The sequence below is a fragment of the Pelophylax lessonae genome, assembly GCF_965119305.1.
Source record: "Pelophylax lessonae genome assembly, chromosome: 11".
Classification (NCBI taxonomy): Eukaryota; Metazoa; Chordata; class Amphibia; order Anura; family Ranidae; genus Pelophylax; species Pelophylax lessonae.
Window position 1 is genome coordinate 119,169,833 of NC_138778.1, and position 16,550 is coordinate 119,186,382.

The window sequence follows — 16,550 nt, forward strand, 5'->3', positions numbered from 1 at the left end:
ATAGGCTGCACTGTTGGGCACTGAGAGGCGACACTGGTGGGCACTGGGAGGCGACACTGGTGGGCATTGAAAAGGCGGCACTGATGGGCACTGATAAGGTGGCACTGATAAGGTGGCACTGAAGGGCACTGGTAGGTGGCGCTGAAGGGCACTAATGGGCAGCACTCATGGGCACTAATAGGTTTCACTGATGGGCACTGATTGGCACTGATAGGTGGCACTGGTGAGCACTGATAGGTGGCACTGGTAGGTGGCACTAATGGGCATTGGCAGATGGCACTGGTGGGCACTGGTAGGTGGCACTAGTGGGCACTGGTGGGTGGCACTGGTGTGACACTGGTGGGCAGTGGTAGGTGGCACTGGTGGGCACAATTTGTCCTCTCCTCTTCGGACCGATGTCCCTCTGACAGCAGCCGGAGTTCTTTTTTTTTCCTCACACTGACAGTGTGAGGAGAAAAAAACAGCTGATTGCCCGCTGCAGTTTACATCACATGATCAGCTGTCATTGGCTGACAGCTGATCACGTGGTAAGGGGCGGGACCACCCCCCCACCCCCTTACTCCGATCTGTGATCAGGCGAGTCCCATGGACTCGCTGATCACATTGCGAGCCGGGCTGCTCCGCAGGGGGCGCACAGACCGCTCATTGCCGAGAGGATGTCAATGTACGCCCTCCTGGCAATTTAGGTTCGCGCTGTAGCCGTCTTTCAAGGCAGTTAATGGTCTGTTTGTCAGAAGAAGTGCCCACTTATATTATTGCACAGTATGTCAGAAGAAGTACCCGCTTACATTAATAAGTGTGTTAGTGTGTTAGAGTAATTGTTGTCAAGTAATTGTTAGATAAGACAGCGCATACCAGTGAGCGAAAATATAACAGCATAGGGGACTGGGGGTTTCCTTAGATATTTGAGGTACTGAAATGAACTCAAATCTAGCCAGCATAAACTGTAGCCTCCTCACTAAATAAGCAGCAAAAAGGCAACTGATATAGGTATAAACACAGCTAGAGGTTAAATTGTCAATGGGCTCCTGCAATGAGGGAGGTAAGGCTTTTGTAAAAGAAAAATTTCAATGTAATGGTAACTACCCTTAACAGCATGTGAACTATGTACATGTCAAGGTCTTACCTTGCCTTCCTGTCTATAGCCATCTTTGACATGTGCTGACTGCTGTCTTTTATAGATTCTGATTGTTTCATCACTTCCTGCTGCTTCCTGGGCGTCGCTTAGTGATGAGGTTGCACACATGATATATATATCACCTGTTGGCTTGCAGTCCTTTGCTGGTGTGTTTGTGCTTCTAGGTGCATCTCTGCTTGCTATCTTCTGTTTTCCGTGTTCTTCCGTGCATGACCTGGCTTTGGCTGACGACCTTCCTGGCTCTCGACTTCCCTTTTGGCTGACGACTTTCATGTGACTGCGCTTCCATCTAATCCCTATCGGTTCCTCCGCTCCCGGATCCGAACTCGCTCACCTCATGGTCGGGCGACCTTGAGGACCGAGACCTGGTGCCAACAAGCAGTGAAGTCCATCTCCACCATCAAGAGCTCTGGTGAACACCGGTTGGTGCTTAGACTCCACACCTCAGGTTAGCCTGCGTCTTCCAAAAAACAATATCTCTCCTGCGCTCGAGTTGTGTGCGGAAAGGTAAATGATCTAGGTGGTTTTTTAGGCACAAATGGAGCGGTTTTGCTGCCCTCCTCAGGACCAAGGGTATCCAAAAAGCACTACAAGAAAACGACAAGAGAAGGGCGCACCGAACTTGTACATTACCACTAAAAATGTTTATTAAAATCAAAGAAGGTAGCGTACAGTATACTCACAAACATAGGATATGTACAAGCATGTAGGAAATAAGGACTTCTCGCTTCTGCTACACTTCTCTACTGCTGGATAGCGTGATGGCATCCTCACAACCTTGTATGGCTTACGCGTTTTGAGGGAGGACCCTCTTCCTCAGAGCCAAAGTTGCAAGGAATCCGATGGACAGTTGGAAGTGATCAGTACAGTGGTGGGGACAGTTACAAGCACAGATCTCCCTGTATGGCTTTCAATGAAGAAGCTGAAAGCTGCGGGAGGGAGAGGAGGAGAAGCTGCTTTTGGGTGCTTTATTGAAAGTCATATAGGGAGATCAGTGCTTGTAGCTGCCTCCACTGCCGCACCGATCATCCCAGACTGTCAAATTTCACCAGGTAGAAGTATAGGGGGAGAAACTGCGCTAATATCTAAGTTGGTAGCAGCAACTTAACATGTGACAAACATCAAAAACTATAAAAGGGGGAGGAAGCTGCGCTAAGTGACACAAACATAAATCAAGAGTCCAAAGAGTCCCAATGTTTGATAAAAATTGTAAATTGAATCGAAGAGTCCAAAATGATAATTTCAACCAAATATCCGTGCAGGAGAATAAGTGAATTCACTGCTTACCAGAAGTAGCAGTAAAATAAGCCTTGAATAAGGGTTAGCCGAGCCAGATGAGAATCTGCGACGGGTTCCTCCTCAACAATGGCCGTCCCAAGATTATGATATTTTGGGTGTGGGAATAAAAAACAAATAAAACATAGCGTGATACTGTATAATCAAGTGAATCACTCCGAGTGTGTGAAAGGAAAAAGGAAGGTGAAAATACAGCCCACCACCAACACAAGCAGCTTACCAGATGCTGATGTGTGTGAGCAAATATGAGCAATCAAAAGGACGATAAAGGCTATAGATGAACCACCACCTTAACGTATTGCAATTACCAGATATATGATGAGTAAAAGCGAAACAATGTGTAACACATAGAGACCGTAGGATAAGCCACCACCTTGATATTCGTGCAATTACCAGATATTGGAGGTAGATGAGCATAGAGGGTAACGTCAAATGAGCTGAGAACCCGCTGAAAAGCTTCACCAAAACTATCTGCTTACCAGAAATACGCCAAGTAAATGACAAATCTCAGATCCAGATGTCCCCAGGGGATATCAATCTCCTATAAGCGAGCGGTCCCTGGTGGTGTAGAGGCGTACCCAGAGATATGGCTCCAGTGATCATATGGAAATAATGATGGAGATATCCATAGTGTAAACCCGTTTATTTTAAAACAAAAAATAAAGTATTGCACTTACATGAAGAAAGTAAAATTGCGCTGAATCGGAGCTGCCGGCCGGACAGTTCCAAACACCCGCCTGAGCGTCTCAACGAGGTGACGTCTCAAGGTGAGAACGTCATTCTTTGACGAAACGTACGTCGGTCGCGGCGTGCTGACGTCACCTCGTTGAGACGCTCAGACGGGTGTTTGGAACTGTCCGGCCGGCAGCTCCGATTCAGCGCAATTTTACTTTCTTCATGTAAGTGCAATACTTTATTTTTTGTTTTAAAATAAACGGGTTTACACTATGGATATCTCCATCATTATTTCCATATGATCACTGGAGCCATATCTGTGGGTACGCCTCTACACCACCAGGGACCGCTCGCTTATAGGAGATTGATATCCCCTGGGGACATCTGGATCTGAGATTTGTCATTTACTTGGCGTATTTCTGGTAAGCAGATAGTTTTGGTGAAGCTTTTCAGCGGGTTCTCAGCTCATTTGACGTTACCCTCTATGCTCATCTACCTCCAATATCTGGTAATTGCACGAATATCAAGGTGGTGGCTTATCCTACGGTCTCTATGTGTTACACATTGTTTCGCTTTTACTCATCATATATCTGGTAATTGCAATACGTTAAGGTGGTGGTTCATCTATAGCCTTTATCGTCCTTTTGATTGCTCATATTTGCTCACACACATCAGCATCTGGTAAGCTGCTTGTGTTGGTGGTGGGCTATATTTTCACCTTCCTTTTTCCTTTCACACACTCGGAGTGATTCACTTGATTATACAGTATCACGCTATGTTTTATTTGTTTTTTATTCCCACACCCAAAATATCATAATCTTGGGACGGCCATTGTTGAGGAGGAACCCGTCGCAGATTCTCATCTGGCTCGGCTAACCCTTATTCAAGGCTTATTTTACTGCTACTTCTGGTAAGCAGTGAATTCACTTATTCTCGTGCACGGATATTTGGTTGAAATTATCATTTTGGACTCTTCAATTCAATTTACAATTTTTATCAAACATTGGGACTCTTTGGACTCTTGATTTATGTTTGTGTCACTTAGCGCAGCTTCCTCCCCCTTTTAAATTTCACCAGGTACCAACCAGGAAAAGTTCATCCATGGGTGCAGTATACGTCAGAGCACAGTGCCCCCCTGCCTTTGGGAATCATGTGCAGGGATCACCTCGCACCCATGGATGATACTTCACCGAGAAGAAGTAATCCCTTACATTGGTGGTCAATGTGTCAGAAGTAGTTCCCCCCTTACATTGGTGTTGTGCTAAGTGTAGATGATCACTGGTATCAAAAAGGACTTGCTTGTGGTGATGCAGAAGAGACGGGATTGAAATGTTGGTATGTGCTGGACTTCCTTGCTCCCAGGCCCAATAGTCGCCAAGCTGTAGTTCTGAACCTGTACATACAAGATGCAGTGTCCTTCAATTTACCAGTGTCTCCTTTTATACACATTTTCAGAGTCTATTATGAAGAATTCACAGCACCTATTAATTTGGGAAAGAAGATGGAGGATTGGGTCCCTGGAGGAGCCATCAGATGCAAGTTTTGCAAGGTAGTGCTGTATTTGTATGCATTTATTTAGGCTCTAATCAGGCTCACAATGAGAAAATGCTAGTTCTTTTATCTGAGTTACATGCCATGTATGTGCCCCATATATTTGCCAACTTAATCGCTTGTTTTGTATTTTATATTTTGATCTTAAATAAATTGCCATAAAAAAAGACATGAAAAGATAGTGACAATTAAATGCATATTAGGATAAATATTTTGTTATATAGGGGGACAGTTCTAAAAACTAAAATATATACAACACATAATCTACATATAGGTGTAAAAAAACTACCAAACCCTTCCTATTCTGCCACTGGCATCTCTGTAGTGGCAAACCATATATGCAATGGGTCAGGCAGTGCAGGTTGAATTTAAATTCCAAATAGAACATTGTCAAATTTATGCCCCATACACACGTGCAGATTATCTGCAGACTTTTGTCTGCAGACTTACCAAAACCATATAATATGAGGTCAAACCTAAACACTTTCAATTTGTATGCAATCCGGCAGGCCCTTGCACTACATAGAAAAGGTAAGTCTGCAGACAAAAGTCTGCAGATAATCTGCACGTGTGTACGGGGCATAAATTACTAAAGGGTTGGTAGATGTGATGCTTTCAATGTAGGTAAACTCTGGATACATATTAGATATAAATATATTTTTTATACCCTTACGGCATTGAGACGCGTATGTAGCACTGCCCCCTTAGGAGCTGCGGATTCCCCTGGGTTACCCGTAGCAACAGTCTGTAAAACTTATCTCTTTAAGAATTGGCTCAGACAATGAACAGTCCAGGGGATTTGGTTTTTGTGTTTTATTTTAGAACTTGCATGGGAGAAGGGATGAGTGGGATACTCCAACTTGAACTATACACAGTTTCTGAGGACGCTAACTGTATGAGTGCGGTAAGGCCGCTGCTTCACCTTGCCACTGAAGTGAAGTAGAAAATAGGTTCCTGACTGAATTTCTCTTAAGGGTCCTGACTTGGCACCCCCTTTCTCACTTCCCGTGGATGCTAGCCCCTTGTCCACTGACTCTCCACTGGAGTGGTCCCCTTCCTAGGCAGACCCCTTGCAAGCTTGCTCTGCCTTCAGCTCCACTTGTCAGTATTCTGGTTCAGCATCACACACTTGATCCACTAGGCCGACTCCCTGTGACCACCTTCCTTGCTGACAGGAGGAGAGATAAACCGTCACCCTGCTCCAGGGACCTGGCTTCCCGCCCAAAAACGCCCTGTCACGTGTGCCCCTGGCTTTAATGACCTATCCCAGGACGCACCACTGTTGTGCCCTCCCACTGGGACAGCCACAAAAGCCTGTGTGTCACTGGCTGGGTTTCCTCCACTGTCCAACAGGCTCCCCTATTGGATACAGAGGGGACACTCCCTCAGACCAAGTGAATCACACATTGACACATGTAACAGCAAAACTACTGATCAGGCTCTCCTGATAAGCAGATGGAGCAAACAATGCTTTTACCTAGCACCTACCTAGGAGGGTGCTACATGTAGTTAACCTCTTTCAGTACACAAGTAAATACACCAAGAACTATGTCAGCGCACAGTACCTCTGGGGATCTCTAAGTTGTGGTACGTTCACATTAGGTACCTTAACTACTTAAGCCTCTGAGGATTTGGCTGCTCAAAGACCAGGCCCTATTTTGCGATTTGGCACTGCGTGACTTTAACGGACAATTGCGCGGTTGTGCAACGCTGTACCCAAATTAATTTTTTTTCCCCCAAAAACAGAGTTTTCTTTTGGTGGTATTTGATCACCTATGCAATTTTTATTTTTTGCGCTATAAACAAAAAAAGAGCGACAATAGTGCTCATAGTGCGGAGACGGAGCTGTCATCCGCCTGCTCAGCGGACCGTGTGAAAGGAGCCATAGTCCACAAAGTCAATGAACAGAGCAGACTCCTCTCAATACAGGTCCTGAGTCAGGTAAGAGAAACAATTCCCCAGAGTGCAGTCAAGGTGCTGATGATCCATGCAAGTGATGATCAAAGTGTTCTTATGATCCCGTCACCATGACATACATATATGCTGCTCACCTCCAAGATCAGACCCTGCAGGGTTAGACAGCATATCAGATCACTAAAACTCCACTCTCTTTACCTCTGAATGACTGCTTTTTAAGTTCTTCTGCAGTTTGTACATGCATAAAAAGGAAGCAGACATCTAAAGCTCTCCGTTTGAATATTTTATTAAAAGGACTAAAAGTAATACACTTACAAAAGGCAGCGTTTTTCCAAGCAAGTAAACACAGCTGATCAGGTGTACTTCCGCATAGTAGGTGTCCCAAGATGGCCGCGGGTCACGTGGTTTCCCCCGTACGTGTTACGTCCTGTTGTGGGTGGGCACTTCGTCAGTGGGGATAGGAAACCAAAGAAAGACTCAGCTTATAAGCACTACAACTCCGCCTATTCGGCAGAGGTAAACATTACCAAGCCCTTCAGAGGAGCTCTCCACCCCCCAGGGAACCGCCTACATTCTCTAAACACGGATACTGGCGTCCCCGGGCACCTTGTGAACATACTCCTCCCCCCTTCTCACAGAGAATGCAAATCTCGGGCAGGCAAATACTGCATGTGATTAGAGATGGCCTTGCGGTTAGCCCGTCGGTCGGTTCGCGGCGAACTTTGCTCGTTCGCAGTTCACCGATCTTGCGAACATATGGCGTTGTTCTTGGCGGCCATATTAGTTTACATTGGGGAGAACTTTGACCCATGACACATTCATCAGGTGGAACAGGACAGCCAATTGAGACATGGACATACCCCCTACCTTATAAATAGACCTGAGCTGGCTGCCATTTTACATTCTGCTTTTTGTCAGTGTAGGGAGAGGTTTGCTGTGTGCAGCAGGGACATATTTTTCTGTGACACAGATCGCTCTGTTATAGGGCCACAAAAGTCCTTTTAGGGACTGGTATTTGGTATAGGTGTACTATCTATATTGTCTCTTTTGTCAGTGTAGGGAGAGGTTTGCTGTGGGGAGCAGGGACAGATTGTCAATGACACAGATCGCTCTGTTATAGGTCCACAAAAGTCCTTTTAAGGACTGGTATTTGGTATAGGTGTACTATCTTTATTGTCTCTTTTGTCAGTGTAGGGAGAGGTTTGCTGTGGGGAGCAGGGACAGAGTGTCAGTGACACAGATCGCTCTGTTATAGGTCCACAAAAGTCCTTTTAAGGACTGGTATTTGTATAGGTGTACAGTTCTTTGGTGTGCACTCTATAGGGGTGTAATACACTTATAATATACTTTCTAATATAGAAAGCATATTATAGTGGATTTGTATTGTGCACTGTGCAGCATTGTGACTGGTGTGGTGAGCGTTTCTGCAGCGATACAGTCAGCCGAAGGAGCGGCAAGTGTGAAAGGGGCCTAACTCTTTACTTCACCCTCCACTGCCTCCACCCACTAACACACTAACACACTTACTGCCCAGGAGATCCCTAATCACAAAGGAATATTGATACACTTTGTGAGGGGATTTCCACTGTGCAGATACCTTCCCCACTTAACACTCTGGAGATTTAGCAAAACTAGAGCACTCAGAATCAGTGCAGCTCTGCATGCTTGCCAATCACCTTCTAACTTCAGCTTGTTCAATAAGGTCCCTTTCACACAGGCGGACCGTTCAGATCCGCCTGTCCGTTTTTTTGGCGGATCTGAACGGTCCCCCCATGCATTCCTATGGGGCATCGGATGTCAGCGGAGACATGTCCGCTGACACCCGACCCGATCCGTCAAATCTGGACGGATGGAAACCCTATTTTCCATCCGTCCAGCGGATCGGATCGGATGGGATCGGATGAGAACGGACCGACGGTCCGTTCCCATCCGATTTCCCCCATAGAGATGCATGGGGAACTGACAGCTGTGTCTCCGCACAGCGGCTCGATCCCCCGCTGACAAAAACGGAATCCGTCCGACGGACGGATAGTGTGAAAGGAGCCTTAAGCTTTAACAATAAACTCTGGAAGCTGATTGGTTTCTATGCACAGCTGCACCAGATTTTTCACTCTCCAGTCTTAGTAAATCCCCGTCTATTTCCACAGGTTCAGTCATTACTTCCCTCATTCAACCCTGCTACCATACACAAGGTTGCTAATCTTTTTTCTTATGTCTGTCTAACCACCTGCCCCCTGGACCCTGTGAACTTGCAAATGCTACTGTCAACCTTTGACTCTATCCTACACTCTCTAAACTCACATCTTAAAGCGGAGTTCTGGCCTCAAAATCGACTTTACACCATCCGCTTGCTGTAATGTAGCTGAAAAAGAATTGGATAATTTCAAATTTTGCTTGATTTACTTACCTTGTTATTAAAGAAAATATACTTACCTTCCTTCCTCTTCCTCCCTCTTCAGCCGTGGCCTTCGCCGTCTCTTCCTGCTTGCATTGACTCCTGGGAGCCGAACGTCATCGCTCCCAGGAGTCAATGCGCCTGCACCGGCCCTGCTCGTCACTTCCGGTTCAGGCGTGTCATTCCCTGCTAAACTGCTTCTGGGCATGCCCAGAAGCTGTGCAGGGATGACGCACCTGCACATCCCTTAAAAGGTAAGTGAAACCGGGGACACTTCAGAGGCTATCGTTGCTGAAATGCACTAGCCCTGACTGTCCCGGGGGTATTTTTATCTAAAAAAATTTTTTGAGGCCAGAACTCCGCTTTAAATCTCTCCCTCACTTCTGGCATCTTCCCCTACGCTCTTAAACATGCACTAGTCACCTCCATGCTTCAAAAGCTCTCACTTTGCCCCATCTCCTTATTCTCCTTATCCTCCAAACTCCTTGAACTTCCGGTCTACTACAGAATAGGTGACCATCAGTGCTGTCTTAAGATCATTATAGGCCCCTGGGCAATGCAATGCACTGGGGCCCTGCCTACACAATCACCCACGAGAATAAAAATGCAAATTATTGATAAGGCGATATTTATTGGTACAGCAGTGCCAGGCTAATGACAGCTTCCAAGTTCGGTCGCTGGGTCCGGTGAACACACACATGGATGGGAGTCAGACTCAACTGTCCTGTGCGTGCCTGTTCCTGTGGAGGCGGACAGGCATTCCTGCAGTAGTGGGCTCCCTCTCCATGGCCCATGTGTACTGACAGCAGCGCAGGGCCAACAGACGCTTGCCATCTGCTAAGTTCGGCAGTGGGATGCACACGGGAATCAGGACCAATGCTTGGCTGGGTCGCTGGGCAGGTGGGGCCCCCCAGGCAAGTGGGGCCCCCGGGCAACTGCCTAGCGTGCCCATTCGGTAAGACAGCCCTGGTGACCATCTCACTGAGAACAACCTTATTGATCCCCTTCAGTCTGGATTTCTCCCTCAACTCCATGGAAACTACTTTCCTGAAACTTTCATAGGATCTACTAAAGGCTAATACCAATGGACACTATTGTGTACTTCTACTTCTGGACCTCTCTGCTGCCTTTGACACGGGGGACCACTCTACTCCTTTGGGCTTTGTGACGGTACTCTTCACTGGTTCTCATCCTATCTATCCTACTGCACTTTCAGTGTCACTTACAATTCTATTGACTCTTCTCCTCTTCCTTTCTCTGTTAGGGTCCCCCAAGGTTCTGTTTTTGGATCTCTCCTATTCCTGACGTACACTTCCTCCCTGGGTCAGCCGCCCATGGCTTTTAATACCATTTCTACGCTATGACACCCAAATCTATCTCTGTACCCTTCAGCTCACTCCATCAATCTCCTCACACAATACTAATTTGCTAACTGACATATCATATCACACCACTTCCTCAAACTCAATTTATCCAAAACCAAGTTCATAATATTTCCTCCCCCATGTGCCCCTTCCGCTGACTTCCCTGTCAAGATCCATGGCTCAAATATCAACCCGCCTCCACTTGCCAAGGTTCTAGGTGTTATCCTTGACTCTTAACTATCTTTTTGGTCCCACATCCAATCACTGTCCAAAGCTTGCCGCCTCAACCTCTGAAACATCTCCAAAATACGCCCCTTCCTAACCAATAACACTGCAAAGCTCCTAATTCACTCCCTTGTCATCTTTCGCCTCAACTACAGCAACTCCCTCCTCATTGGCTTGCCTTTACATAGGCTATTCCCCTTTCAATCCATCATGAATGCTGCCACCAGACTCCACCTAACCAACCACTAAGTGTCTGCTAACCCTCTCTGCTGATCTCTCCACTGGCTTCTGCTCTCCCCAACAAATAAATTCAAAATACAAACAACGATTTACAAGCCATCCACAACTCTGCCTCAGCTACATCACTAACCTAGTCTCAAAATACCAAGACCTTCTACTCTCTAGCTCCCTTGTCACCTCCTCCCATGCTCACCTCCGGGACTTCTCCAGAGCCTCTCCCTTTCTCTAGAACTCCCTACCCCAATCTGTCTGACTATCTCCTACTCTGTCCACTTTTAGATGATCCCTAAAAACCCTTTTAAAGACCCCCTGTTTAGATTGTAAACTCTGATGAGCAGAACTTTCTGATCCCTACTGTATTAAATTGTATTGTAATTGTACTTTCTGCCCTTATGTTGTAAAGTGCTGCGTAAACTGTTGGTGCTATATAAATCCTGTATAATAATAGCCTCTTACAGTCTCCTCATGTGCCTCTGTACTGCACTCCTGGGCTGGCAAAATAAGAAAAAAGGACATGCACAGTGCTGTTTATGGAGCTACGTCCATATTCCTGTCTCCTTTGTGTCCCTGTCAGTTCATCCACTGCCTCACAACCATTCTACGCTCTCATGGCTTCCAGTGTTCCCCAGTACTTCCAGGTTTCTGTATCAGCAGCTACTGTTCCTGCACTCCCAATGCAGTGGACTTTTCTGTTTTCACCACGTCCAGCCTGTGAAACCACTAACCGCTCCAGGAAGTTACTTTTCCATTATATTCGTATGGACGTTCATATGTTTTCCTTCTATGTGGCATTGTATCATCTCTTTTGCTTAATAGCCACATGCGGCAGTATCCTGTAGTCTTAAAACACTATCTGTTCTAGGGTGACATGGCTGCTCCTCCATAGACAAAGTGCAGGGAGTGAGTGTTGTCACTCTAGAACAGGAATTGTGTTACTGGCAGGATTACTAGATAAAATGTTAAAATCGAAAAGTTGAAAAAGAAAAACACAGCCACCACATCTAAGTAAGCTGTAGTTTCAAATTTTAGTTTTTGTGTTTATATATTATATAACCTAGAAGCGTAACTAGAACCTTCAGGGCCCCGATGCAAGAAACCATAAAGGGCCTATCAGACCCCGTCTCTTCAAGCCTGGGGCTCTTCCCACTGATCCTGGGGCCCTTTACTCTCCTTCCCTTCCTGCCATCTTGGGGCCTCACGGTGGTGGAATGCAAGGGCCCAGTTGCAAGTGTGACCTTTGCGATTCTGGAAGTTCACCCACTGGTGTCAGTGGTTTTTATTTTTTGGTATTTTAATTGTATTATTTTTTATCATTTTATTTTTTTACAATGTCACTGACTATGACTCAGAAAAGGAAGGAGCTGGTAAATTACATATTTACCGACCCCTTCCTGGTTCTCTATTGTGACACATCCCCTGCAGCAGCCAGTAGGGGAGGGGAGGGAGAACAGTGGGCACCTATATGGTGCCAATTTCTCTTGGTGCTGTCCACAACAGTACAAGATGTACAAGGCTCAATGTGTTTTCACAGCTTACGATGCTGCTTCCTAAGGAGCACACAACAAGAGAGTCTGTAATAGACAGTGTACATGATTATACAGGTAAAAGCTAAGTACAGATTCGCAATTGCATAAATTGTAATACTTTACCAAAGCTTACTCTGCACATATATGCTGCATGAAATCTCCAGGACAACCCACACCATGTACCTTGGTAGCATACATCTTTTATTGAGGGACTCCAGATGGCCACCGCAACCCTAAACACAGCACAAAGACAAGGAGTTCTGAAAGTCTAGGTGGTATAAGGTTAGCCAAACATGGCCCTCAAAGTGTTCAATAGTGTTCATAGGAAATTAGGGTAAGTAATAGGGGGGCTGGGAGCTCCTGCACACAGAAGGTTTTTTACCTTAAGTATATTATAGCACTCTCTGGCTTGATATTGAGACCTTGGGCTTCTATCTTAAAGCGGAATTAAGCCCATTGATTTAACATTTTCAAAAACAGTTACATTTCCAGCACGTGGCAGGAATGTAACGGTCACATTAGTTGTGCTCTCAACCACACTGTCAAACCATCCAATGGCTGGTGTCATAAAGGATCACAAGTGCAGCATCATGGCCATTGATTAAATAGAGGCCAAGATGGCAGGTTTACTTGGCTGAAACCGATAGGAGGGTTTACTTTCATTTTAAAAATGAAGGTGATCATGAGCTAACTTTAAAGCGGAGTTCCGACCTCGGAAATGTTTTTTCAATAAAAATACCCCCAGGACAGTCAGGGCTAGTACATTTCATAATGGATAGCCTCTGAACTGTCCCAGGTCGCACTTACCTTTTAGAAGAAATACTTACCTTGAAAATTTATTTTGCATCGCTGCCATCTCAGGTGTGGGCAGCTGAAGCCAGAATGCCCTGCACCGGCCTTGCTCGTCAGTTCCGGTGCAGGCGCGTAATCCCCGCACAGCTTCTGGGCATGCCCAGAAGCTGTTTAGTAGGGAATGACGCGCCTCCACCAGAACTTACGAGCGGGGCAGGTGCAGGCGCATCGATTTCTGGGAGTGATGACGCTCAGCTCCCAGGAGTCAACGCAAGAAGGAAGTGACGGCGTGGCCGCAGAGGGAGGAAGTAGAAGAAAGGTAAGTATATATTCTTCAATATCAAGGTAAGTAATTAAAAAAAAAAAATATCAGGACTATCCATTTCTTTTTTAGGTGACACTGAGCAAGCGGATGGCCCAAAGTGGATTTTGAGGCCGGAACTCCGCTTTAAAGGTTCTAAACCGCAGGCATATTTGTAAAGAAGATGTCATGTATGCCTTTGCAAGAGCCAACAAGTTTAGGACCTCTAATATTAAAATAGTGACTTCCGTTTCTAAAGGTAAGCTTGGCAGCACCCCCACTCACCTCCCTGCCTCATTATTAATTATTGTGACCATAATGATGTACCAGCAGAATTCTACAAGGTATGTGAATATATGTGCAAATATCTTTAAGTGTATCTTCATGTGTGCCTGCAGTTTTGAAATTCTATAAAAAAACACTGAATGACTTTAAATTTCTGTTTTAGTATTCCTATATTTATTGGCAACATTGTTGCCTTTCCATATGTGTACATGCTTCAGTTAACCTGATAATCTCTTTCTTTCAGCGGAACTGGGGCTTTATTATGATCTACAAAGCAGTGCGTCTTCCAGTTGTCTGCATCAAGAATTTTGTAGTAGAAACTCCCGAGGAGCGTAAACCCTACAAACAATGGAAGGATGTGCCTTTTCCAATAGAGCTGTTTAATTACCCACAGTATTGTGAAGAGAACGATTTACTTGAATATGCTGATGATGATGACTGATGAGAATGAAGCTTTATGGACAACATCATAGCAACACTAAACATGTCAGAGGACATACTAGGGTGTGGGAAGAAAACTGTTTTGTATCAAAGTTCATTCTCTATGCTTATGGCCCATAAAATATATATATTTTTTTATCAAAGGTATGAAATACCATTGTATCAACCAGGGATATTCAATATTTCTCATCCCATTAACCTCTATAAATAATGACAAGGTATTGTAAAAAAAATTCTGTGCCTGGAGAAAGGATGCCAAAACCATTAACCAAAGGCAGGAGAACCACATCTCATAATCCAATATTTGGGGACCAATGATCTGGATCTTCTTTTATTTTAATATTTTTGTGTTGCTGTAAAATGTCCATGCTTACCTGATTTTTAAAGCACAGGCAGAACTAAAAATAATATCAACCCATAGAAAATTCACTGTTCTATATGTGTTTGTCTTTAAGTAGACCTCAGACTCAAAGCTGTGCCCAAAAAGCTAAAGGCCAAGGATTAATCACCAGTATTGCTATTTGGTTTCCTGCAGCTGATATTTTCCCCAGGACTGACTCAACATGCCTTGATCCACACTGTGAAATTAATTTAAGGCAAAAGGTCATTTAATTCAAGTTACTACTTAACTACTGCAAATGGAACAAATCATGTCACTTGGATGGAACAATGAGATGTCTTTTTGCACTATACCAGTGGAGTCAATATTTTTGCCTGTATGCTGTCAAGATAACAAGAACTGAAGTTATGAACTGGAAAATTATTATGTTTAGTAAGCAATTTCTTTTTACCCAGCATGCCATGTACTAACAATAAATTGCACTTTGAATTATAATCATTGAAGATCAAATACCGATCTGTGAACTCTACAAAGAATTCCAACCAAATCTTAGACATTACACGTAATGGCTAACGTAACATTCATTAACCACTTTAATACAGGGCAGTTAAACACCTTCCGGCACAGACCAATTTTCAGCTTTCAGCGCTCTCACACTTTGAATGACAATTGCTCAGTCATGCTACACTGTAACCAAACAAAATTTTTATCATTTTTTTCACACAAATAGAGCTTTCTTTTGGTGGTATTTGATCACAACTGGGTTTTTTAATTTTTGCGATATAAGCAGAAAAAGAGCAAAAATTTTGCAAAAAAAACACTTTTTTTTAGTTTCCATTAAAAAATTTTGCAAAAAATTAATTTTTCTTCGTACATTTTGGCCAAAATGTATACTGCTACTTATCTCTAGTAAAAATAACCCATATTAGTGTATATTATTTAGTCTGTGTGAAAGTTATTGAGTCTAGAAGCTATGGTACCAATTCCTGAAAATTGATCACACCTGATGTACTAACGGCCTATCTCCATTCTTGAGGCCCTAAAATGTCAGAACAGTACAAATACCCCCCAAATGACCCCTTTTTGGAAAGTAGACAGTCCAACGTATTTAGTAAGAGGCATGGTGAGTTTTTTTAAGTTTTAATTTTTTCCCACAATTCTTGGGAAAATGAAGAAAAAAATTGTTTTTTCTTTTTTTTCCCACAAAGTTGTCAATTTATAAACTATTTCTAATACCTAGCATGTACACAGCAAAAATGACACCCCAAAATACATTCTGCCACTCCTCCTGAGTATGGCAATACCACATGTGTGAGACTTTTACACAGCCTGGCCACATACAGAGACCCAACGTCCAGGGAGCTCCTTCAAGCGTTCTAGGAGCATAAATACACTTATAACTTTCTGACTGCATATCACACTTTTGAAGGCCCTGACTGGCCAGGACAATGGAATTGCCCACAAAATTACCCCATTTTGGAAATAAAACACTCCAACGTATATTCTATGAGGCATTGTGAGTCTTTTGAACATGTCATTTTTTTCCACCAGTTTTTGGAAAACGTGGGAAAAAAATGAAAACCTATTTTTTTTACACAAAGTTGTCAATTTATAGGATATTTTTAACACATAGCATGTACATAGCAAAAACGACACCTCAAAATACATTGTGCCACACATGGCGATACCACATGTGTGAGACTTTTTTACAGCCAGGCCACATACAGAGGTCCAACATTGAAGTTGCACCTCCAGGCGTTCTCGGAGCATAAAATACACTTTTCATTTCTCAACCACCTATTACACTTTTGAAGGCCCTGGAGCACCAGCACATTGAAAAAGCCCACTAAATGACCCCATTTTGGAAAGCAAACACCCCAACGTATAATCTCTGAGGCATAATGAGTCTTTTGAACATGTCATTTTTTTCCAGAATCTTTCGGAAAATGTGGAAAAAAAATGAAAACGCATTTTTTTTACACAAAGTTGTCCATTTATAAGATATTTCCAACACATAGCATGTACATAGCAAAAATGACACCTCAAAATACATTCTGCCACTCC

The 16,550-nt window shown here is 44.1% G+C and overlaps 1 protein-coding gene across 1 annotated transcript in view; it reads left to right on the forward strand.

Moving 5' to 3' along the window:
- DHX58 (DExH-box helicase 58) overlaps positions 1–14,162 on the forward strand; it is a 112,061-nt gene extending 97,899 nt beyond the window's left edge. Inside the window, exons 11-12 of the mRNA XM_082271563.1 lie at positions 4,565–4,658; positions 13,950–14,162. Coding sequence (XP_082127689.1) covers positions 4,565–4,658; positions 13,950–14,147 — 292 coding nt within the window. The 3' untranslated portion in view covers positions 14,148–14,162. The remainder of the gene's footprint in view (positions 1–4,564; positions 4,659–13,949) is intronic.
- Positions 14,163–16,550: the final 2,388 nt, after the last annotated feature.